This window comes from Anabrus simplex, chromosome 1, assembly GCF_040414725.1.
Source record: "Anabrus simplex isolate iqAnaSimp1 chromosome 1, ASM4041472v1, whole genome shotgun sequence".
Lineage (NCBI taxonomy): Eukaryota > Metazoa > Arthropoda > Insecta > Orthoptera > Tettigoniidae > Anabrus > Anabrus simplex.
The window spans coordinates 27,823,275-27,848,450 of NC_090265.1; the positions used below are offsets into that span (position 1 = coordinate 27,823,275).

The 25,176-nt window shown below is 37.9% G+C and overlaps 1 protein-coding gene across 1 annotated transcript in view; it reads right to left on the bottom strand.

Annotated features, from left to right (window-relative positions):
- The window catches only part of eIF3a (eukaryotic translation initiation factor 3 subunit a), a 186,949-nt gene that overhangs the window by 46,129 nt on the left and 115,644 nt on the right, over window positions 1-25,176 (bottom strand). The window contains exons 14-16 of the mRNA XM_067155938.2: window positions 22,986-23,221; window positions 14,661-14,878; window positions 3,321-3,652 (exon numbers count right to left, since the gene is read on the bottom strand). Of these exons, the coding sequence (XP_067012039.2) occupies window positions 3,321-3,652; window positions 14,661-14,878; window positions 22,986-23,221 (786 nt within the window). The remainder of the gene's footprint in view (window positions 1-3,320; window positions 3,653-14,660; window positions 14,879-22,985; window positions 23,222-25,176) is intronic.

Below are 25,176 nucleotides of genomic sequence, written 5' to 3' on the forward strand. Positions count from 1 at the left end.
TCTTTTTTTCTATTTCACTCATATTTTCATTCATTTACAAAGAATAAGATACAGCTACACTAAGCAATACTCACCTGCACTGTTGACAGTTGAATAAACAAACTTAAATTTTATAATAAAATCTGGTAAAATAATAATAATAATAATAATAATAATAATAATAATAATAACAGAAGAACCTTGATCATTCAAAATCATTCCTGGCCTCATCATAGCATTGACAAATGCTAGTCATAACTCCTTACAGAGAACAGTTAATGGAAGAATATACAGTAGAAGTCCATTATAGCGAAAATTCATAACAGCGAAAAATTTACTCGCTATAACGGATTGCCGTTATATTCGATTTTGAATAAAAGTCGGAAAACCCTTCATGCACTTTAATGTCGGTAAGAAACGGCAATAAGTTTGTTCAAAACTTGCGTTTCCCCAGATGATATCCTCACTACGACTTACTTGTTTGCCATTTTTCGTAATCCGATACTACGTGAAAGTGTATGTTTAATTTCATTCTGAAAAAATTATAGTTCCGTATTCCTCCGAATCCAAGATTAACCCCACTTTTTCCTTCAAAAAATTTAAATTAGGCTCAAAAAGAAGTTTGTAAAAATCATACAAGCCTACGCATTTTTAGACTATTTTTAGACGCCGAACATTGACTTTAGTCACGCCGTATTTCATTTTTTTGCGGCTGCACAATTATTCTTTATTTCCGCGGGTTTAAGGACCATTAACTTAACATTGGCATCATAATACCGAAGATAACTCGCTGAAAATTTTCCGGCAATACCTATTCCATGTGTCTCTACAATACAACGAACCATCAGAAAATTATTCTTGCTGTCTATAAAACTGTTACTTTTATGCAGCGTCAGATATAACCGGCTACCGCTACACTCACGTCTCACTTGTCGGGTGCGGCCAAATTCAACGGCTAGCGATGTATAGGCCTAATCGCGAACGTTGAAAGTCAACGAACGAGTTTACTGCGCCACAGTATGGCCAATCGCCCTTGCGTTTTTCGTGCACATACCTCACAATTTCATCATCGACTTCTTTAAAGCGTCCTTGTTGCGGACCACTGAATGCATTTTTTGTACAGTACCGGTACGCATTTTTTCTTAATTTTTTTTTGTTTTCACGCTAACGCCAAATATTGGCTTTAATTAGGCCTATGCCGTATTTTCTTGCGGCTGCACAATTATTCTACATTTCCGAGTGTTTAATAAAAAAGTTTAAGTTAAACTTGGCATCATAATATCGACTAGAACCTGTTGAGAATTTGCCTTTCCCACGTATCTTTACAATACGACTATCCATCACGAATATATTCCTGCTGTCTATAAACCTTAATTTTACTAAGCGTCAAGTGCAATAGACGCATTATGACTCTGCCACTGAGTAGCCATGGCTTTTCTAAGAATTCGAAGGGTCGCATGTTTTGATGCCATTCTGCAGATTTGAGAAACACACAGGCACTGTACACTGCACAACCGGTAGCGATGTGTAGTAAAGAGGCGGTCGTTTATTGTAAATGAGTTCTGTGCGCGTGTGAAAAGAAGCAGCGTGGTTACCGCGGTAGTTGCCAGTGGTATCCATTAACTTACTGTTAGGCCATGAGGCCCACGAATGCAACAACCCTTGAGTTTTCGCATGAGATTCTGAGAAAAAAAGTCTTGGAGTCGGAGAAATATGGTATCACTCCAGAGATTTCTGTGGCAAACACCTGAGCTTTCTTCTTCAAACAGCGTCACCTAATCTAACCGTATATGTAGCCTATCATGAAAACATATTTGAAACGCATGTAGAGAAATAATCTCCTCGCGAAAAATTTACATGTAAATAGCCGTAACTAGACGCGAGAAGATATGAAATATCCTCTGAAATCAGTGATGTACTCTGTCATATCTTGAGGTGTATGACATTCTTACGTAATTTCCGTATATAACATTAAAATTAAGATATCGTTTATTCAGTCTTTAATTTTACGAGTTAACAACTGCTATCGGCCACGTCATTTACGCATTTATTATGAAAACGTGTTATCCTCTTTTTCATTTTGAATTTTCTTTAGAGAACAGCAGTCAATGGGTATTACCAATCAACTCCAACATCGCCTTTGAATGTCAACGAGAGAGCTCGCAAATGCACAAAGTCAGAAAACTATACCGTACCGAAGATGATCGATCGCATTTTGTTGCAAACGTTTGAGTTTTCTTATTCAAACAGCGTTACGTATCCTAACTTTAACCGTACTAAACGTATGATGATAACACACTTCAAGCGCCGGAAGAGAAATTATACCTTTCTCGCTATAAATTTTCATAATAGCCTTTCCGTGATTTAACCAGACGTGACAAAATACAAACTAACGTATGAAATCAATTAAGCACTCTGTCATATCTCGAGGTGTATCCCATTCTTACTTAATTGCAGTATTAGCCTCAAAATTAAGCGGTCGTTTAGTCAGCCTTAATTTTTAACGAATTAACGACCGTTATCGGACATGTTATTTATGCATTTATTACGAACATATGTTCTCTTTCATTTCGAATTTTCTTTACGGAACAGCTGTCGACGGATATTACTAATCGACCCCGACAACGCCTTCGAATGTCAACGAGAGAAATCGCTAGTGCACATAGCGAGGAAACGATGCCGAAGGTAATCGATCGCATGCAATATCATCGCTGGGGTGCATAAATAACGGTAACAGAAAGAATCGGGCGCGCTTAATCGCTCGTAATAACGGATGCGCCAGCGATAGGGTTCTCGCTGTAACCGAAGGACGATACACAGTTTAATATAGGAGTTTTGAAGGGACAGAAAAAAAGTCGTCGCTATAACGGAGTTCTCGTTATATGCCGTACTCGCTATAGCGGACTTCTACTGTAGCTGCTGGCGATTACTAACTAAAATTTGTCCATTGTATTAAATACTAACCACTCTACTCAGCTGTGCATATGACAGATATTATGTCTCTCAAGACACCTTCATCCTGCAACTCCTAGCATACATTAACATTACTATCAATCCTATCAATATTAACCACAAACTGTCCAGTATAACATTTCTGTCAGGCTTTAACTGAAAGGATAATTTGTTCTACACATTTAACTTTTCTACATTCATTATTATAGCCTATGTCAAGTGGGAGGTTGTTTCGTTGTGATCATTCCCACGAAGTAAAAATATTTTGGCCTAGTAGAAGCAATGTTTAATGAAATAATGTACAAGACTTGATTCTCCAATGTCAATTTCCTGGCTAAATGACATTTCATTTCACATGTTTCTAGTTCAATAAACATAAAAGGACTTACAAAACCACCACCACCCCCGCTGCCTCGATCTGCAGGGGGCCTTTCTCGGTCTCGGTCGAACCCTCCTCGACTTCTTTCAAAACCACCACTACCGCTACCTCCGCCTCCTCGATCGAATCCACCACCCATGCGTCCTCCAAAGCCACGATCACGGTCACGGTCAAAACCACCTCGATCTCGCTCACTAGGTCTGTCGTCGCGATCCTTGTCTCTGTCGAAACCTCGTTCTCTCTCGGGCTCCCGCTCTCTCTCCCTCTCCACGGGGCGTTCGCTAACTTCTGATCGACGCCATATATCAGGCTTGGGCCCATCTGCAGGAGACCTTGGGCGCGCTACAACAAAGAACAAGGAAATAGTGTTGAGAATTTATTAAAGGTACTGAACATAAGTATATTTATTGATATAATGGAACCCCCAACCCCTTTTTCCTTAAAAGTTTTGGGGGAAAAATTCACCATTTAATGGACACATTTCAGTGTCAACAGAAATGGTCTTACTAATATTACAATCTTAAAATCAAAGCACAGTTTTAAGTGAGGACAAGTTACAAAGGGATCTTGATCAGTGATACCTTAAGGAGGTATCCTTGAACCCCAAATTTTTAAAGACCTCAAAAACATTATAATACAGCATACATCAGGACATAGAACAGAGTGGAAAGGGTGATAGAGGTGTCTAAAAGACAGTTTGATGACCTTAGCTGAGGATTGTGAACCCTGTGTTGGTATAACTTTTTTTATGTTGAATTCATGCATCACGTTTTACAGCTGTATTCAATAAAAACAAAACTGTATTAGAGTATGCTCAATGACCGCTTTGTTCCCCCTCTGCCTACTAGATTTGCACTGTTCAGATGCCACTGCCTCCTAGGTACACACTGTTCATAACTCCTGCAAGAGTTAATGTGTTAGCTAATATTTCGCAGGAAAAGATTGAAGAAACATAAGAATCTTAAACATATAGTTAAGTTTTAACAAGGTGTTATCTAACAACTTGTTAATACCGTATTTTTACTCATGTATTAGAATACCCCATGGCTTTACGAGTGAAAGGAAATTTAAAAAATAAATCTCGCATACAAGACCCCCAATGTAATTCGTCAGAGAAGAACAACGATCCCGCTTCGAAGTGGGTACAAGTCTTTTTGCAGCTCTTGATGATATCGCACAAATTTGTGAATAGTTTCATCCGTACGACCCACGCAATGAAAACACACAAAGTCATGCGGTACATCTGTGTTTCGTAGTTAAGAAATGTCCGCCTTCATAGCGTAGGCCTACTGCAGCTCTGATGACGTCACACAAATAGGTGAAATCGTTTAGTGTCCGACCCGCGCACTGAAGCACGCATCAGTCATGTTACATTACTGTGTTTCGTAGTTAAGAATGTCCGCCAGTGTAATGGTTAGCACAATTAGGTGCCGTTCTCAGGAGTCTGGGTTCGATTCCCAGTACCGTACTGCCAGAGAATTATGAAAGGCAGGAAGGTTGATATGCTGTAAAAATGGTACATGTAACTCCCCTCCACTGGGGGTATTGTCTAAAAAGAGCTGCACCACCTCGGGATGAGGATACGAGTACACTTTAGCCAAGAAACATTCAGGTTGTTGCTATTAATATAGCAGGCGAGATCATTAATAAAGTGATCGTTTAATATCTCGTAACTCGGGCCAATATAGAGAGAATGTTTAAAACGTGATAAAAACTACCCAACCATATTTATTTTACTCACCAACATACCTAACAAATAATAATAATAATAATAATAATAATAATAATAATAATAATGCAGGTAAATGAGACTTATTCAGAAAAAAAATTGTGACTTTTGGGACTTTTTGGGATGTGAAGTGGGCAACAGGTGCAAAGTGGTCAATGAACGCTGTGCTCAATACAGCAATCTAATGAAAACCTACTGGATCAATCGAAAACTGAGTAAACGCCAGAATATATAACGAAACTTATCGTAGTATCTGGCTGGACGATTAGCGAATAATAATAATAATAATAATAATAATAATAATAATAATAATAATAATAATAATTTTACCGGGAGCTACACCTCAACCCCGCTTATTCAAAAGAAGCGCCTTAAATAACTCTGCCTGGCAAACAAACGTGAAACTGCTACTACATGAAGTTGGGACAGTACTCTGAAGATGTCACTACTGAATGACTGAGAAGTATGTCATTTCTAAGTTTCCTAAACCGATTGGATTTTTGTGTTGTTTTGGTGTACATCAAGAAATTTGGACATTTCTCCATAGATGTCATTATAAAAACTGAGGTCATGCACTCTGGTGCATGGTAAAAGAATTTGTTATTGAAAGAAATTTTGTGTTTATGGGTTTTCTCAAGTAAATTAACTTTCCTTTAATTTTTTGTATAATTCAAGGTTTGCAACACTTCTTTCTCATTCAGCCAGTTTTGAATCTGGCCAAAAGGAATTTTCTGTAATTATTTTTCACCCTATCACAGGCTCCTTGTTGGGTTTTTTTTGGTGGAACTTTTGATTACGCAAACAAAATCGAGAGGGTGTATCTGGATTAGTCCAGAACCCTCTAGAACCGTCCCCTTGTGTATATAAGCTGCGGCCTTTCCGGCTACCTTGTCTCTTAATCGCCGTATTCCTGAGAGTGTGTGTGTGTGTGTTAAGACAGGAGGCGGGGCACCTCATTCTTCGCCAGGCAGATCACCAGCCAAGGTAATGATCACCAATCTTATTTTTCTGTAGCTACCTCCGCAGACTTATACGAGGGAAGGTTGAAATTTCTAATTATGTAACTTTCTGTTTTCTTAAATGTAAACCTTATTTCGGCTAATGTAAAATTTCATAAATTCTTAAAACTGTAAATCGGGTATAGAGAGTGAGTTTCCCTCTCAAGTTCCCTTTCAAATTTAATTTGAGGTGACTATGATTTTGTAAAGTTTTCTCCTCTCTGTAAAATGTTAGATTAATCTCCATTCTAGTCACCTCAGTAGCTTGGGATTAGCCTCTTCATCATCGGGCCAAGAGCCCAATTAGTGTTCTATATGTAATGTTCCACGAGTGCAAGCGTACGCCTCCATTCATTTTGTGTTCAGGCCATTAATTTTTCGTCAAAATGTAAGACGGACCTAGAGAGGTCAGAAATTATAAGATTTATGATGTAATGTTGCCTTGAATAGGCTGTAAGAAATTGATTTAAGTGGGGAGAGCATGTAAGCTCTTTTCTGTGAATTCTAAATTCTACTGTAATATTGAAGAGTGCCTCTGGAAGGCTGTAAATTTGTTGGAGCAAACCGCTCTTGAATTTGGGAGACTTCTATCTTTGTTTAACACGTTAGCGGCCGCTCCGATATCGGCAACCATTACCGCGGTACCGTAATATTTTTTTTTGTTAAAAGGAATTCATTTCTGTGTTCTTAGGCATTTTAGATTATTATTTTAATTATTGCAATTTTATTCATGTCTATACGAGCCATGATGCACACGCTGAGTCAGCGGCACTACCGATGAGCTTTTTGCCTTCGGTGCCATTTGATGCAGCATGTGCGTCATGAAAGGTAATGAAGTGGAACGAGGAAAATAATGTTTTGTTCGATTGTAGAACTTCTTTACAACAGGGAAATAAGTTTTTGAACATTTCACACAAAAATACTGTGCAGCAGAATCTTATTATTGCTATGTGAACAATGTATACTTACATTACTCCATAAGCTGTACAATGTAACTAGTCAATACAGTGTGCTACTTTTCAGTGACATTTCTTCGCAAAAATAACTTCTGCAAATGCGATACATTCAGTTAGAATGTTATTCAGCAAGTTGTCATCTGCAAGCAAGCAAAAATAATCAATAGGTTTCGCGTCACTTGGCAGTGGAACCTTCGTTCCCGGCCAAACAATAAAGTTTATTTGTTTCACTGAGGACTAATCTGAAATCCACGAAATGACCTGAAATATTGCCCGTTATTTGGCGAGAGATTTGGAGATGAGATATTACTTACGTCTTCATCTTCTGTAATGTGAGAATTGGGAGTAGACATACATATCCGTGAATAAAATTCTCACTCAAGTGGCTACAGTCACTTTTCACACTATCATCACTGTCGTCACTATCAATGCTGTCACCGTCACTAGCGTTCAGGAGAGCTTCCAGACTATCATCATTAATTGCAAATCACCTGTTTATCCCGCCAAGATGGGGATTCTTCCGGTATATCTGAAACTTCACTGTTCCCTCGTGACATCGTGGAAGTGTATGCCGACTTAACGGCTACAGAGGTTGTAACTAACAATTGATCTGATGCCCGGATTGCGCATATGTTTAATAACACCTTAACAATGCACAGATAATAGGTCTGTTTATTTACATACATACTGGCGGAAATACAAGCTTTAATATTTGGCGTGGAATGTGACGCATGCGTCATCGGCATTGAGTGAAAGTGGAGTCATGACGCATATGTGTTGTCATCGGCCGCGAACGTGTTAAATAATACCACTTTTGAAATTGTAAATGTGTAAACTATGGGCTTGAAGCCCAAAATTGTTAAATTTCCTATTCTGGGGTTCTTTTAAACCCCAAATTTGTCATTGTTATTTCACTAAGTGAAAAGTTGGTAAGTTTGTTTTTTGAAAAGAAATATAACCTTTATTTAAAGTTTTAAATTGATATTTGATATTAATTTGATATTGTAGTTGCATCCATAGAGAATCTCTGTTCAAAATTTTAAGACACCTTAGACTACACCGCAAATTAATAAACATGATAAAATTGTATCAAAAAAGGCTTTCACCAAATCAAAAGTGAAGTTTAGGGGTGAAACATCAGACATATTTGAAATTAAAACTGGACTACGGCAGGGAGATGGGCTCTCACAACTATTATTTAACTGTGCTCTAGAAATGGTAATAAGGGGGTTTAGGAAATGTCCCCCCAAAATAAAGATTGACCGAAAAATCAAAACAAATTGCCTGGGTTTTGCTGACAATTTAGCATTACTAGCAGTGGACATAAAAGAAGCAAAAACCCAGATATCAGAACTTCAAAACATTGCAAATAAAATTGGCCTCAAAATATCATTTGAAAAAAAAAAAAAAAAAAAAAAAAAAACAACAGAAATTATGCTCCAAAAACCAACACAACTAAAAGACATCACCATAAATGGTAATAAAATCAAAATAGTAACTCAATTTAAATATCTTGGAGAAGTAATAATACATAACCTACATGAAAAAATCTCAATCCAAATAAGAACAAATAGATTAGCTAAAGCACAAAAATTAACATGAGATATCTACAAAAAGAAATGTCTATCAATAAATACAAAAATAAAACACTACAACACAGTTATAAAACCAGAAGCTACATATGCAGCAGAAACACTCTTTTACCTGAATAAACAATCAAAGACTGACAGACTTCAGAAAATTGAAAAGAGGATTGGAAGAACCTGCATCAACAAAAAATACCAGAAAGATGACCAGTGACAGTTAATACCTAACAAAGTCGTGTACGAAGCGCTAGAACCCATTACAGATACTATGCGTAAGAGGAGACTGGGATTCTTTGGACATATCGTGAGGATGCAGGATTCGAGACTTCTGAAACAACTAGTACAACACAATCTCGTCTCAAAAAATACCACAACAGGATGCAAATGGATCAGAGAAGTAAGAGAGGATCTGAAGGAAATAGGCCTTACAACAGAAGACACCACAAATAAGATAAAGCTGAATACAAAACTCAAGAATACAAACCTCCGCTTTACCCTTACACAAAACAAACCAACAACACGCACAATTTCAACTGAGGAAAGGGCACGAAGATCGGAGCGTCTGAAGAAGTACTGGGAGGACCACAAAGCCTGAACAATCCCTTCAAAGAGACCTGAACGACGGACCGACTAAAGTGATTCTACGTGGTCATAAAAGAAGAAGAAGTTAGACCCATTCAAGCCCACAAGTTCTTTCACCTCTATGCGTTCCACAGATACCTCGGAACAACAACAATAATAAAAATAATAATAATGAATTTATGTTTCCACTTACTTTTAACGGTTTTCGGAGATGTTAGGGTATGCATTAATAAGAAAATGGAGACAACGAACATGCAAAATTAAACATCATGATGATAAAACGCATTACTGCCACACCTGTAGATATCCATACAAGCGGTAAACTTACCTGTTATATATTTTTATTCTTTCCGTCATGGAACTTTTGGCAATAATCCAGGCAACAACATACCTAACCTAAACAATGTCTTCTCCCTTACCTCATTTACAGCTGTTTAGGTAAATCCTGATGAGATAAATGTAGAGAACATGAAATATACTTAAAAATACGGGTCCAGCTTTCAACAGCCATAATTAGCAAAAGAATACTTCCAGTCACTATGTACGACATTCGGAAGTACAACATGCAACATACGCTAGTTATGAGCTGGTGGTTTGGCACGCTTTCTACATGGCTTTATTCAAAAGGAGTGGCTTCTGCTACACCTACACCAACTGGGAATATCAGAGACCATCTCCAGAAACCATTTGGGAATAGAGTCACACTGTTTGGACTCTATAGTCGGGAACAAAACTATTTTTCAAAGGTTCAAAAAGATGGGACCTCGAATGTTCTTGATTGCAGTGAAGATGACGTCACTTGGAATGACGACACACCGGTAGCAGGGAAGTTGGCTGTGCAACACAATAATTCAAATGAAAGCAGTGATCAGGTTTACTGTGTGGTAGGTCTACTGCTCAACTGACAGAGACAAATGACTGGCTATTATGTTATTTTGTATCAATATTGCATAATATGATAATACGATACGCTTATCTCTTTTCTCTACGGGATCAAGTATGAAGCAAGACAAATCTTCGTAGCGAGTTTTTACGACCGTATACCCTTCCTGATGTCAACCTCATCAGAGGAATTAAAGAGATGTAATGAATGGCGTGATATTAGAGTATTTAAACTGACTACATTTACTTTTATATGTAGGCCTAGGCCTAAAAGTAGTGTTCTCCATTTATTGTCTTTTTAGATTTAGAAATACTGCCTTCCAAGGAAATTAACCAGTATAACTCAAATACATTCATAAGTTTGTTAAAGAATAGTGCAGAATATTTACATGTACAATTTATACCCATTTATAACCTAGAAGTCATGTGATCAGTGCACAAAATTTGGGGTTATCGCATTGGAACTATATTCTACTTGCTAGTCATTTTATACATATTTGTACCTAAAACAGTATCCTCTTATTTACGTATAAGAAAAATCAGGATCCTGATCTTTCCTTCAGGTATGAGATTTTTAGGCTGATGATACCCTCATTAGGGGTGAAACATGTCCCTATATCTAATATGTTAAGAACTATTTCTTAAATTTAAATAATAAACTCTTATGTATTGAACAGGTGGAATTTATAATCTAATATTATTATTTGATTTTATGTCAATTAATTACTGGTCACGTACGAAAGCAAGCCCAGAAATCGCGGATGACAAGCTCCATTTACGAAACTCGGCTGCATGGTATTGACGAGAAGTTTCAACATGAAGGGAGGAAAAGTTAACAGCAACAAACAGAAGAGACTAACGGATTTTTGTTTCCAAACGTGTTAACGGAGCTGTTTCTTGTTTCACTACTGTATGTACTGTATCCCGTCTTCTAAAAAGTTGCTATAGTAAGTGTTATAATTAAAAAGATGCCATAAAATAGAGTTTCTTTGTATATTTTTAAGTACTGTTAAACATAATATATTCAGTAAAAGTCCGTAGATACATAGGATTCAATTATGTGCTATACATGCTCAAAAACGGTATACTCTATATCTAGAAATTTCGATAACTCTAAATAAAATTTGTCTCCCGAGGTGACTCGCATAATAGTTTCCTTTATTAGACTGTAAACTGAATGGAAATTTAATTTTATAGGTATCTCTGAACACTTGGAGATAACGTTTGTTATGTTTTTTGGCCATAACGTGAAGAGAAAAAAACCGAAACTGACACAACTCCCTGAAATACATTCAACTCATTAAAATTATGAAATAATAAACAAAAATGCATTGAAATATGCGAAACTACCACATACAAAACAGATTGGTATGTCTCATACATAATTAGAAATAGGAAAGGATTTCCACCTATCAATACTTGTTTATTGCACTTATTATGCTACAGGACGGGTTTCGACCCTTTACATAAGGTCTTCTTCAGCTGAACCATGCATATATATCTATGCGATGAAGCTATGATTAAGATAGTATTGTCAAAGGAATGTCATACGATGATAAACACTGGTCACATCCAAAAAACTAACATCATCTTCAATACAGTTATCCCTGCCCTAAAAAACTCTTACCTTAAGATAATCGATAAACAGAACGCGACACGCGACAGGAAAACATCTAACAACACACTCAGCTCCACCCCTACCCCCACAACAGTCCCTCACAGCAGCTAGTATGAGCCCAAGAAGAACACGAAGCAGTACACAACAAGCTCGCATATCAAACACATCTCAGCCACACCAACAACAGTAAGTACATATTCAAATTAACACACACAACCGTTAGACATTCCTCCAACATTAATATCACTCATAGCTCAATCTTATCTTCCACAGATAAATATAACATCACTGCACAGCTACAAATGGGAAAGGACCCACTACTTTGAACCCAATGTCACTCAAATTTTATGGACGTCACAGGACAACATGATTTGATTTTAACATAAGGCAACACACACAGCACAGCTGAACATATTTTAGCCTAATTTTAACCATACGTCTGGCACCTTTTTAAAATTGGAAAGTGTTTTACTCTATGTACATACATGAAGACAAAATCTTTTACTTATACAATTTTACAAGAATCCATATCACTTAAACTCCAGGAACAGCAGCTGAGTGTACAACTGTGTAAATAAGACTTGAACACGCAAGTCAGCCAACAAGCAAGACACGAACGTTCATGTGCATAAAGTGCTCCCATATATTATATTCATCTTGTACGTATATATATAAAAAAGTTAGTTTTAAGTGAGATATGTTTTATCAACTAATTTTAAGATCTTAAACATACTATTTTAGACATACACATGTACATAATGACATATATGCCAGTTCACGTTACGACATACCCCATTTGGATGTGACCTAATGTTTATTATCGTATGACATTCCTTTGACAATATTATCTTAATCATAGCTTCATCACATAGATATATATGCATGGTTCAGCTGAGGATGACCTAATGTAAAAGGTCAAAACCAGTCCTGTAGCATAATAAGTGCAATAAACAAGTATTGATAGGTGGAAATCCTTTCCTATTTCTAATTGTGTAGTTCGTCAATACGGAAATGAAGATTATAGATTGCGATGTCTCACACATTATTAACATACGACTTTGACACGGGGAAAAGTGCAGAACTGCTAGAAATAACACGTGGCATACAACTCCAAAGAAATTACGCACAGAAACGATGTTAATAGTGCGCGAACCACACAATAAGAAACTCATTCTTTCGTCCTGATTAACCAGTCGCTAGCACTCACTAGCCTCTTTTGCTTGTAGGATGATTGCCGTCCCAAATCCCCAGCTGTAAAGTACACATGCTGCTGTAGCGAACAGGAAACACGATACACGAAGGCGATGGACAATACACTCACAAAATAAAGCATAAAATAAAAACGCTTGAAAATGAAGTTGGGTAAATAACACAAGTACATACGAATTTATCCTTTATCCTAGGGGAAGAGTATTGACTGTACAGGAAGTTATATTGGTCAAAAATAGGAAGAATTAAAAATAAATCGGAAAATCGGAAGATCGGAAGATCGGAAGAAGGGAAGAAAAAAAAAACGGAAAGTTTCCGGGTAAATCGGAAGGGTTGGCAGATATGCTAGTGCAAATTTTACATTCTTTCAGGAATACGATCTTTCGCACAGAAATCCCCACATACATCACACACCGAAAATGTTCACAGATTTTTGGTCAAAAAAGTGCAAGTTATATGCGAGCAAATACGGTAATTTTGTAGGAATATTGGATATTTCTAAGTTTGGGTTCAGAATCTATGCACAGACTACCTGATGACTGGAATTTCTCCTAAAGAGAAACATGGGCAAGATCATGTGACCAAAGTACTCGAAGTTTGAAAATCAATAGTAAAATCTCATACAAAATCATTGGTACCACTTCAGTCGTATTATGCTCAAGGGGGCTCTAAACACCAATACCTAAGCAGTAATCTACCTATATTAAAACTACAGAAAATGTACAATGAAAGTGTTAATGAGTATTTCAAGGTGCAATACGATTATCCCTGTATTTTGCTCTGAAGATAATATTAGCTTCAGGACACCATCGGTCAATGAATGCTCTAAATGCAGTGAACTGATGAGAAGAATTTAAACTGCAAAGGATGATCAGAAAAAGACATATCTGGAACCAGAATTACAGATCCACAAAAAGCGTGCGTTAGCATTCTATGCTTTACAGAAAAGTGTTTTTGTTTGACTGCAAAAGGAATCTAGTCTTACCTAAAGTTCTGGATCGGGCAGTGTACTGCATTCGGCATGCAACATCGAATCAAGAACACAAGATTTGATGAAAATATTGGTCAAAAAAACGTCTTTGGAGATGGATGCATAGGACAAACATATTAATAAATTCAACTGTCTTAGGAATGGTTGCTTTGTTGCTGGAGGGAGTCTCCTAAGGGAATTAAATCTTTACATTTCATATTCCCAGTCGCAGGACATTCCTTAATGCCTCCTCATCAGGTGTTTGGGTGCCTAGAAAGTGATTAGAAAGAAAAACGTTATTGTTGATCCTAAGACGTACACTGACATTTTTTTGAAGAGTATGCAACTGTCACACGGAGAGAAGATATCTAGTTATTTGACTGGAAGACAGCAGTGAAAGATCAGGTAAACCAACCATGGAGGTGGTATTTCAAATTTTTTGAAACTCAAAGCCTCAATCTAACTAGAACCAAGGGAAGGTTTTTTGTAAGATTCTACATTATCCATTTTCTAAGCTTCTTCACAGAGCATTATTTACACTGAAAACAAATGGACACATATATACTGTCCAAAACATTTACACCACAGCAACATAAAACTTAACATTTTTCCTTTCGAGAAATTCATCAACGTGATAGAGGAAAGATTACTTTTTGGGGAAAAGGTTTCTTCCCACATATTCACACTGAATATCACCAAATAACTTCACATGTGCGACATTTTCCTGAACTGAAGGCAAATCTACCCTATTACCGATCAATTACTTGAAAGAAGGTGAAGATATTTTGTAACCTCAAAAAGACAGGACCCTTGAACTTACATCGTCGCCAGTCACTAGCATCAGTGGTTTTACTGCGGAAGTCTTCCTTTTCCCTATCAGGCTCACGATCTCGAAGTTGTGTGGGTGGACGTGGACCTGGACCTGGACGTCGCCAGCTCATTTTCTCTTCACGCTCTTGCTCTCGCCGCCTCTCCTCAGCTTCTTGTTCACGCTGTCGTTGCAGTTTCGCCTGCCGATCCAGGATCTCCTTCTGTCTCCTGTAAATCAAGATCATATATCTACACAGGTATGGAACACTTCACAGTAATTTCATCAGAAAAGCTGATATGAAAATATCATACTTCAAATGATGATGTTTGTTTTCAGGAGAATAAACTCAACGTTATCCGACACAAAGTTAAAATCCTCTAGCATTAATGAACTGTCTCCCACAAGTCTAACCCCTTGTCCACATCGTGGGAGATGGGCAATGTCAAGTAGGGAATAGCCTGTGGGAGTGCAGTACAGAGGGGACTGTGTGGGCCCCGGGACCGCAACGGTAGTTATGAAGGCCCTACAGGAATCCTGAAAAAAATGGCGGCTAACGGGGCTCTGGTGAAGTCACGATAGGCCTAGCAAGCCAGTGATGGATAGTAACTCGCTTTTAAGGAAACAAGGAACGATAAGCCAGACGGATGTAACAGACGATGACCCTGGCACGGAACAGGATTACGAATTGGCACACTGAATATACAAACATTGACCGGAAAAGTAGACGAGGTTGTAGACATGATGGAAAGAAAAAACTGGATGTACTAGGGCTGGCAGAGACTAAGTGGAGGGGTAAGGGTAAGAGAGAGCTGCGGAACGGTTTTCGGTTGTAATGGAAATGATGAGGGAAAGCGAAATGGAGTAGGAGTGGTAGTAAGAAATGGATTGAAAGAGAAAGTAAAAGCGATAAGTAACAGGTTGATAAAAGTGAAAATAACAGTCAAAGGAAAAACCTGCGAAATTGTACTAGTGTATGCTCCACAAGCAGAATTCCCGAGACACAAGTTTCCACACCATTCTCATTCCCTTAGTTGCACTCCACCGGTCAGGTTGTTCACATTGCGCGCAAGGTTCTATTGGTTCCAACTTGGATTGGGAATATTCCTCACACTACAGCAAGAATTCATTATATTATAAGAATGTTGCATGGTTTTATCTATATTTAATTTCTGTATCAGAAATATTGGACCTCAAGCAAGACAGATACCCCCTGCGCCAATGTTCAACTTTCAATTCTCCACCTGAAGATACACTCGGAATTCTAGAACTCAATAGAAGCATCTGGACTTTGCATTCAACCGGCATATTACGTTTTTAAAGTGCAATTTTAGAGTATTCACTAACAAGGGCATATTTTAATCATTATTGTGATAATTGTATGATAACTATTCTTACAGTCTAATTGTAATTGACGTAAATCATAAAAATTTTAATTGTCACTGATAAGTACAACATTATTTTATCTATAACAGTTCATCAATCCATCATTTTATATGTACATTATCGCATCACATACACTGTTCATTCTTTTAAATCTTATTTCCACAATGTAATTCTGTCTTAGGACTTCGGCAAATCCATACGTGTATCTTAGTTAGGCTGATGATGACCAACATAGGGTCGAAACTAGTACCTTGATAATATATTGTAATGTATTTATAAACATTGCAATTACTGTACAGTTTTGAGTAGGTGGAATAAACTTTGTATATTACATGTAAGGATTGCTGGTACAAACAGGTGGGAACAATGGCAGGAGGGTAGTCAGAATGAGAAAGGCTTCGTTAGGAATATGGATGAAGCTGTACGCATAAACCGGCATCGGTGGTGGGGTCATGGAGGTGAATGGAGGATAGGTTACCTACGAGAATAATGGACTCTGTTATGGAGGGTAAGAGAAGTAGAGGTAGACCAAGACTATAATGGTTAGACTCAGTTTCTAGCGTTTTAAAGATAAGAGGTATAGAACTAAATGTGGCCACAGCACTAGTTGCAAATAGAGGATTGTGGCAACACTAAGTAAATTCACAGAGGCTTGCAAACTGAACGCTGAAAAGCATAACGGTCTATAATGATTATGTATGTATGTAATTATGTATGTATGTATGTATGTATGTATGTATGTATTGTACCAGGAAAGCCTAGGTCCTGGCCCATATCAATCGAAATGAAACGTTATTCCAGCATAAAATATCCTATGGGAATCAACATCTATATCATCTGATGGCCAAGCAGGCATCAATTTTTGATAATGAGACAAAGTCTCTTAGCGCATTGGCACTGCCGGTGGCTCCAGTTAGCCTACGCAGTGGCCTCCACGGTATGCACTAGCCAGCGTATTGGTAGGTGTGCTAGGTACCAACTGATGAGCCCACCCTAGCACACGAGGGCGAAACGCTGGCAACCAAGAATGAGTTAGCTGGAAAATTTATAATGTCCAATAACGGACCATTTATATTGGTATTATAAATTTGCTCATTCAGGACAAATATTTCAGATTCCCTATGGGAATCAACATCTATATCATCTGATGGCCAAGCAGGCATCAATTTTTGATGAGACAAAGTCTCTTAGCGCATTGGCACTGCCGGTGGCTCCAGTTAGCCTACGCAGTGGCCTCCACGGTATGCACTAGCCAGCGTATTGGTAGGTGTGCTGGGTACCAACTGATGAGCCCACCCTAGCACACGAGGGCGAAACGCTGGCAACCAAGAATGAGTTAGCTGGAAAATTTATAATGTCCAATAACGGACCATTTATATTGGTATTATAAATTTGCTCATTCAGGAAAATATTTCAGATTCCCTATGGGATTCAACATCTATATCAAGAATTTTCTTTTCGCAAGCTTTTAAACGCCTTAACCAATTTCAACGGGACAAACGCTGAATTGTAGCGGACGTCATAAAAGTTAATCCCTGTGAATTTCGAATTAATCCATCCCATGGTTGTTGAGTTATAATAATTTAAAGTCTAAGAAGATTATGCACTCACGGTCACATGACCAAGAGAACCACCCCTCCCAGCGCCAGTACATGTCAAGGCTAACAAGCAGAGCAGAACAGTACAAGGACGAGTACACAGATGTGTGTGTGAGCGAGACAGAGGGGAGACCGACCCTCGTACAGTATGTCCGCGCAGTCACAGTGAAAGTACTTGCCGTCGCATTTCCGGAATACAAAGTTATATCGCCGACAAAATTATAAAAGACGTCGCACTGTATTTAGTATATCGCGTCGCGACTATGGTCTAATTCTAAAGACATTTGAGAATATAATACGAGTGAACTTATTGAAGTGGAAATACCAAATATTTAACGTTCACAGAGTATATCATTACGTGTGGACTTAGTTTACTTTACATAATATTGAACTTCTACAATGAACAGAAACTAATGTGTAGAATTACCAGGACTCATTTCTTTTCGAGCATTGAACTGGTTTTTTTTTTTATTCACGTAGTGTTCATGCCATATTAGTATACAACTTACAGTAGTAAACTGGGTGAATACTTAGAACTTTTTCTGAGGTAATATGAAGTTATAAAAACCAGATAATCAGAAAATAATCCTTAGTGACTTAATGACCGTGTTCAAAGACTGTGATTATAGACTGTAATTTGCCTTTTTCAAGTGTGAACTGTGTAATTATGGACGTTCTTAGTAACGGCTTTAAATAGTATTTCATACAGAAAGGACTGTGATTATTCATTTAACGTCTTAAAGTTCAATTACGCCATAAACTGTGTTCGACAGTAAATGACAGTGTCAGTGATAACTACTCGCACTAAGTGAATTTTCTGTGTGCGAAAAATCACCATAACGAGCTGCAATTCTACACGATCCAGTTTCGGCAATCATCAACTCATCGAGGGACGTCAGCATGGTGTGTTAATGGAACATCGCCGATCCTGATTCTCCACGGAACATTCCAGACGTCCGTCCTTCAACATTTGTAGCAACATTTCTTTCATTAAGTGAGTAGTAACAAACTAACTAAAATTTTCTCATTAATTTTGAACAGTGGAAACTTCAGTGCCGCATGTGAACAAATATTTCAGAGTTCTCATAATTTCTCAGAAGTTCATCTTTTGTGATTAATTTTCAATTTTCATATCTCATAGAAGAACTTTAGGCTTTTCAAATGTGTTATACATCAAGGTTTACAAACTGAAAAACTGAAAAACTTTCAACAAAAATTTAAATTCTCATGTAAATTTTCAATTACAAGTGTGTACTCATATTTAGAAAGACTTTAGTTGGAAATCTAATACCTCGTATTTTCACACATGAAAGACTTTGGAATCAGTGACATTCATTTAATTTTCATGAACAGAATTCAAGAAGATTACGTTTAAATTTTTAATTTCAATGCCAGATTTGAGTCCAATAATCATATTGCAGGGTGAAGAATCAATAAATTGTTTTAAAAATTTTTTTTAATAACCATCTATTATTCGCTCTGCGAGTCTATCCTACTCTGTATCGGCTCCAAAACTAAGTTCCACTCCCTGAGGTCCTACTCATGCCCTTTACCCAAGAACTTTTCCTGGTACAGTATGTATGTATGTATGTATGTATGTATGTATGTATGCATGTATCAGCACATCAGATGTATACATACGTACAGTAGGCCTAAGTTACGTAAGCTGCTACACAATTCACTTACAATCGTAAAATTAAGCACCAACACGTCACACAAGCTCCTGTTGTGCAATCCAAACAAACACACGCCCACAAAAAGACTGGCTTGAGACTGACGCTTCCTGCAGCTGCAGGCCTACAGGCTAGGGCTGTGAAATTAAGTTCTCTACCAAATCCGCACCCAGGCCAGTCACTGCTGGTGCATCATGCGTGCACCGTGGCCAGGAACACTACTTTATATTTCTTATGGTAGGAATATAACGAATGTACTAAAGAGCGACGTAAATGTGCTATCCAAGGTGCTATCCATAAAAAGTAAAGGGGGGTCCAATATGCGATAACCTCAAATTTTTGTTCAGTGAACACAGGACTTCTAGGCTATAAAGAGCTATATTGTAAACATTCTAATGTATTAGAGTTACACTGACTTTTTGTTGGATGGCAGTATTTCTAAATGTGAAACGTCAATAAATGGTGAATACGACTTTTAGGCCTACATATAAAGTAAACATAATCCATTTTAGTTACTCATATCACGTCATTCGTTTCGTTTCATTAATTCCTCTGTTGAGGTACGTGTCAGGAAGGGCATAGTCATAACAACTTGCTACGAAGATTCGTCTAACATCATACTCGACCCCATAGAGAAAACGGATAAGGGTATAGTATTATATTATGCAATACTGATGCAAAATAACTCAATGGCCAGTCCTTTGTCTCTGTCAGTTGAGCAGTAGGCCTACCACACAGTAAACCTGATCACTGCTTTCATTATAATTGTCTTGCACCGCTATCTTCCCTGCTACCGGCGTGCCGTAATCTTCAATGCCATCTTGTCAGCCATGCATGGCAATCGAGACCAAGAACATTCCAGGTCCCGTCTTTTTGAACCTTTTAAAAATAGTTTCATTCCCGACTATAGAGTTCAAACTGTGTGAAGCTATTCCCAAATGGTTTCTGAAGATTTCTCAGCTGGTGTATGTGTAGCAGAAGCCACTCCTTCTGAATAAAGCTGTGTTGTTGAAAGCGTGTCAAACCACCAGCTGATAACTAGTGTATGTTACGAGTTGTATTTCCGAATGTAATACATAGTGACTGGAATCATTCTTTTGATAACTGCGGCTGTTGAAAGCCAAACCCTTATTTTTAAGTACCCATTTCATGCTTGTTCTCTACATTTATCACATCAGGATTTACCTAAACATCTGTACATGAGATAAGAGAGACTGCATTGTTTAGGTTATGTATTCTATCAAGTGCCCGGATAGTGCCAAAGGTTCCACGACGGAAAGAACAAACAAATAAACAAACAACAGGAAAGTTTGCCGCTTTATGAATATCTACAGGTATGGCAGTAATGCACTTTATTATCATAATATTTAATTTCACACGTTCGTGAGGACATAAAAAAATCAATATTATTATTTGTTAGGTATGTTGGCGAGTAAAATAATTGTAATTGGATTGTTTTTATCATGTTTTAAACCTACTTCTCTCCCGAACAACCCTATACTGGCCCAAGTTACGAGATATTAAACGATCACTTTGTTAATGATCTCGCCTGCCTATATTAACAGGCCTAGCAACAACGGTGAATATGTCTTAACTAAAGTAAACTTGTTCCCTCATCCCGAGGTGGTGCAGCTCTTTTTTAGACAGGCCTCCAGTGGAAGGGAGTTGCACGTACCATTTTTTACTGCAAATCAACCTACCTGCCATTTTTAATCTCTGGCAATACGGTACCGGGAATCGAAACTCAGGCTCCCAAGAACAGCAGTTACAGTTATTGTGGTAACCATTACACTGGCAGACATTCTTAACTACAAACCACAGACATACATACATGACTGATGTGTGCTTGCAATGCGCGGGTCGGACACGAAACTATCCATCTATTTGTGAGACATCATCATGGCTGCAGTAGACCTACGCTACGGAGGCAGACATTCCTAACTACGAAACACAGACGTACCGTATGACTTCGAAGCACATTTTCATTGAGTGGGTCGTACAGACAAAACTATTCACATTTTTGAGTGATATCAGAGCTGCGTAAGGCTTGTAGCCGCTTCAAAACTGAATCGTTGTTGTCCTCTGACAAATTACGCTGGGGGGTCTTGAATGCAAGATTTATTTTCTTCATTTTCTTCGTCTCGAAAAGCCAAGGGGGGTCTAATACGCAAGTAAATACGGTAATAACCAGGGAAATGCGTTACAGAGGAAAGTCATTACCAGTTTCAACTGTATGTGGTGAATGTACACAATACAGTTGGCAACAAGGTTTCAAGATTGCACTCAATCGGTAAAAATCGATATGAACGGCAGCTTGAGGTTGATTGGATGTCTGTGTTTGTGTTTCCGCTCGCAATTACCAGATAGAGTCAAAATCGGCCGAAACATCAATTTGGAAGCTATAATATTCAGAGTATAATTTCAACAAAGTTAACAGAAATAATAGAAATGTAGTTAAAACTGAGGACTTAAGAAAAATTATTACAGCTGGTAGATTTCATTCATTCATACCATTTCTGCCAACTAAGGACCACGTCATTTCAACTGTCTTCTTCCCCAGTCTTGCCCAGTACTCGTGAATATGTTGCCGGTATTGTTCCCATCTTTCTTTCTTCCGCACACGCCTTCCCTGTTTTCAGATTCGGCTTTTCTTGGAAACACTTGTGGTCTTGAAGTTTCAGCAGGTTGGGCTCCAGGATATTATCATGTGTGATGCCCACCTTTTGTAGATCTTTTTTTAACTCAGTGAATCAGGCCAATTTTGTATTCTTAACTTGGAAGTAGAAGATCCGTTAGCTTGACCTCGCAGGGCTCATTCTTGTCACGTGACCATAAAAAGCAATCCTTCGCTTCCGCATCCTATCAGTTATCTTTCCTATGTGGAAATAGAGCTCATAGTTGTGCCATCTTCTATATTCAACTTTGTTTTTGATGGGACCCATGGTTTTTCTCAAAATTTTTCTTTGATCTCAAGTTTCTCAAAAAGGTCTTTTTTCTTCATCGCAAGGCACTCTGCTGCATAAAGCGGCTCCGAACGAATAACAGTGCAGTAATGTCTGAACTTGTCATTCAAGGACATTGGTACTTTTTTTTTTTCTTTTCCTACTACGTAAGATAGAAATTAAAACTGTCCTTAAATGCTAAGAAAAGAGGAAGCCTCGAATAATTTCTCAATAAGTTCTCCAGAAACAATACCAGAAAAGAAAGGGAACTCAAGAATGGAAACAAACTTTTATACAAATCATGGCAAATACTTTGAATACTTTGCTGGGGGAAAAAAAAAGTATATTTCAAATTCAGTCAAACAGTAGCCTACTGTACAGATTCCTGACAGAATTTCACTCCCCTGTAGAACTTTTACAGATCATGAATGAATCACAGTAGTCATCTCTGGTTACAATGAATCTCTACCAATTCCCTAAAGCTAAAACGACCTCATTAAGCGCTCTTTCTTAACTATTCCTTCATTCCCAAGAATCGTGACACTCCTCATGGAAAAGTCTGAATAGCGCTCTACCTTAAGCTCACCATGACTAGCAATACCCTTGATCTTGTCATGTTGTCATTATAGAGCTCTTCCACAAAACCTACCTCCAAGATCATGAGTTTTTCCATACTTTCTCACCCTCTACAAGCTATGTGACCAGAGATGAGCAAGCTACTACAGAACTCCAACATACCTGTATTCTTCTTGTTCTTGCTGCAGTCTCAATTTTTTCTGTGCCTCCTCCTCCTCCAGCTTTCGACGAGCTTCTTCCTCCACACGTCTTGCTTCCTCCTCTCTCTTCCACTTTTCTTCTTCTTCACGTTCTTTGAGCCATTTGGCACGCCGTTCCTCTTTACGGCGCTGCTTTCGCTCTGCTAGCAACTTCTTACGCTCTTCTTCAACCATTTTCTCAAATTCCTTCAGTTTTTCCTGAAAGGAGAAATAAAGACATGGATGAATGTTAAAAGTTCTTGTTTACATTGCAGCTGCACATGTACGTTTGGATAAAGTACCAGTCCAAACATCTGCTGTCTCTATCATTATTAAGGTAGTTAATGAGATTACCGACTAACATTCAAGATGACATGAGGATTAGCTATCACTAGCGGCATGAAAATATTGCAACTGCGATGAAAATATAATTTTTTTTAAAAAAGTACGATTTGCACCCGTTCTCATTTTTCTTCACACCTCGTCATAACTGCACCCCATCAAGGCCAATTCAGTTATTGTTAATTACCATATTTCCTCGTACATTAGCCCCCCCCCGCTTTTTTCCAGACAAAAAAGAATTAATTTCAATACCAAGCATTAAAATTAAGCAATAATTTATTTCAGCCATATTTCCAACGAGTTAACAATTGCTATCAGCCAGGTTATTTACACATTTATTATGAAAACGTATTTTGTTTCATTTCGAATTTTATTTACAGTACACCGGTTGACGGGTTTTAATATACGACTTCAACACCGCCTTCAAATCTCTACGAGAGAGCTCACTAGAGCCATGACTGACTCAGTCTTGCTCGCATTCAATATTACCACTGGAGTGCATGAATAACGATAACTGAAAAATAACGCACGCTAAATCACTTGTAGTAACAGATACATCAGAGAAAGGGTTCTCATTGTAGCCGAAGGATAATACACAGTTTATTACAGGAATTTTCAAGGGAAATACAAAAACTGTCACTACAACGGAGTGCTCGCTATATGCCGTACTTTCTACAGCAGACTTTTCCTATTAAGTCTACATAAACAGTATTTCGTCAAATAATCAGTTATAATGAGCTATATTCAATATTTTTTTTATAAAAATAGAAAAAATAATGCTACAGTCTCACTTGCTGATTAGTACCAAATGGTAACAAAATTTGTAATATAAACAAAAAAGGAGTAAGCCATCAGAAAATTCTGCTATATTTGAACAAACACTAACAACATTTAATTTTAAAAACATGATCCTGATTACCGTATATTCACGCCCCAGCATAATTTCCGCATCCAAACATTTTTGGGTCCAAAGTGGAGAAAAAGAAATGTTCATGTATTCGAACATCCATCACACAGCTCCAGATGAGTTTCGAAATAAAGATTTATTTATTTATTTATTTATTTATTTATTCGTGTCAGTAGCACAATATAGATCATAGATGCAAATTAGATAAAATATATGAAATTACAATATTACATAAAATTAAACAGTTATTTACAAAATATCACCCCAGAATTTGGCCATGTCAACAGCACTGATACTGGCCTGTACCAAATCAAGTTCTGTGCATTTAACAGCGCATAGAGGGCAACTGATAAGGTGCTTGGTCGTTTGTACCACACAGCATTCACACAGGGTCTGATCCCCCTTCAGGAGGCCCCATTTCTTCATACTGTCAACTACTCAAGTAGCAGTAATAGATGTCAACTACTCAAGTAGTAGCCTTCCTATTGTGAAACCGGGCATTTCCAAATACTGGGCAATGTAATGCTTGCTGTAACAGCTGATGGCAGAAAGCTTGTACTTTACAGTGTTCTAAAGTGAAAAACAATGCCAAAAATAAAATTTCTGCGAGGGATCCACGTTCGTATCCAGGAAAAAGGGTGGATGGACACATCACTCGTACAGGATTGGATAGGAGCGGTTTGGGGAAATCGAGCAGGGCTGTTACCAGCCGGTAGGAAATACCACTGCACTAGTTCAGTGAGAGAATCAGCGCAGAAGTGACTAGTCTAAACAATATATATAAGTGACTAGTGACGCTCTATTCCAGTCTGGTACAAACATATTTTACGAGTGTTCCAGGTGCGGTACATGTGCTTTCTGTGATCTACAATGAGCAAGTATTCAAGTAATATGGCATCATATAAACTTGCAGTGATCAGTTATG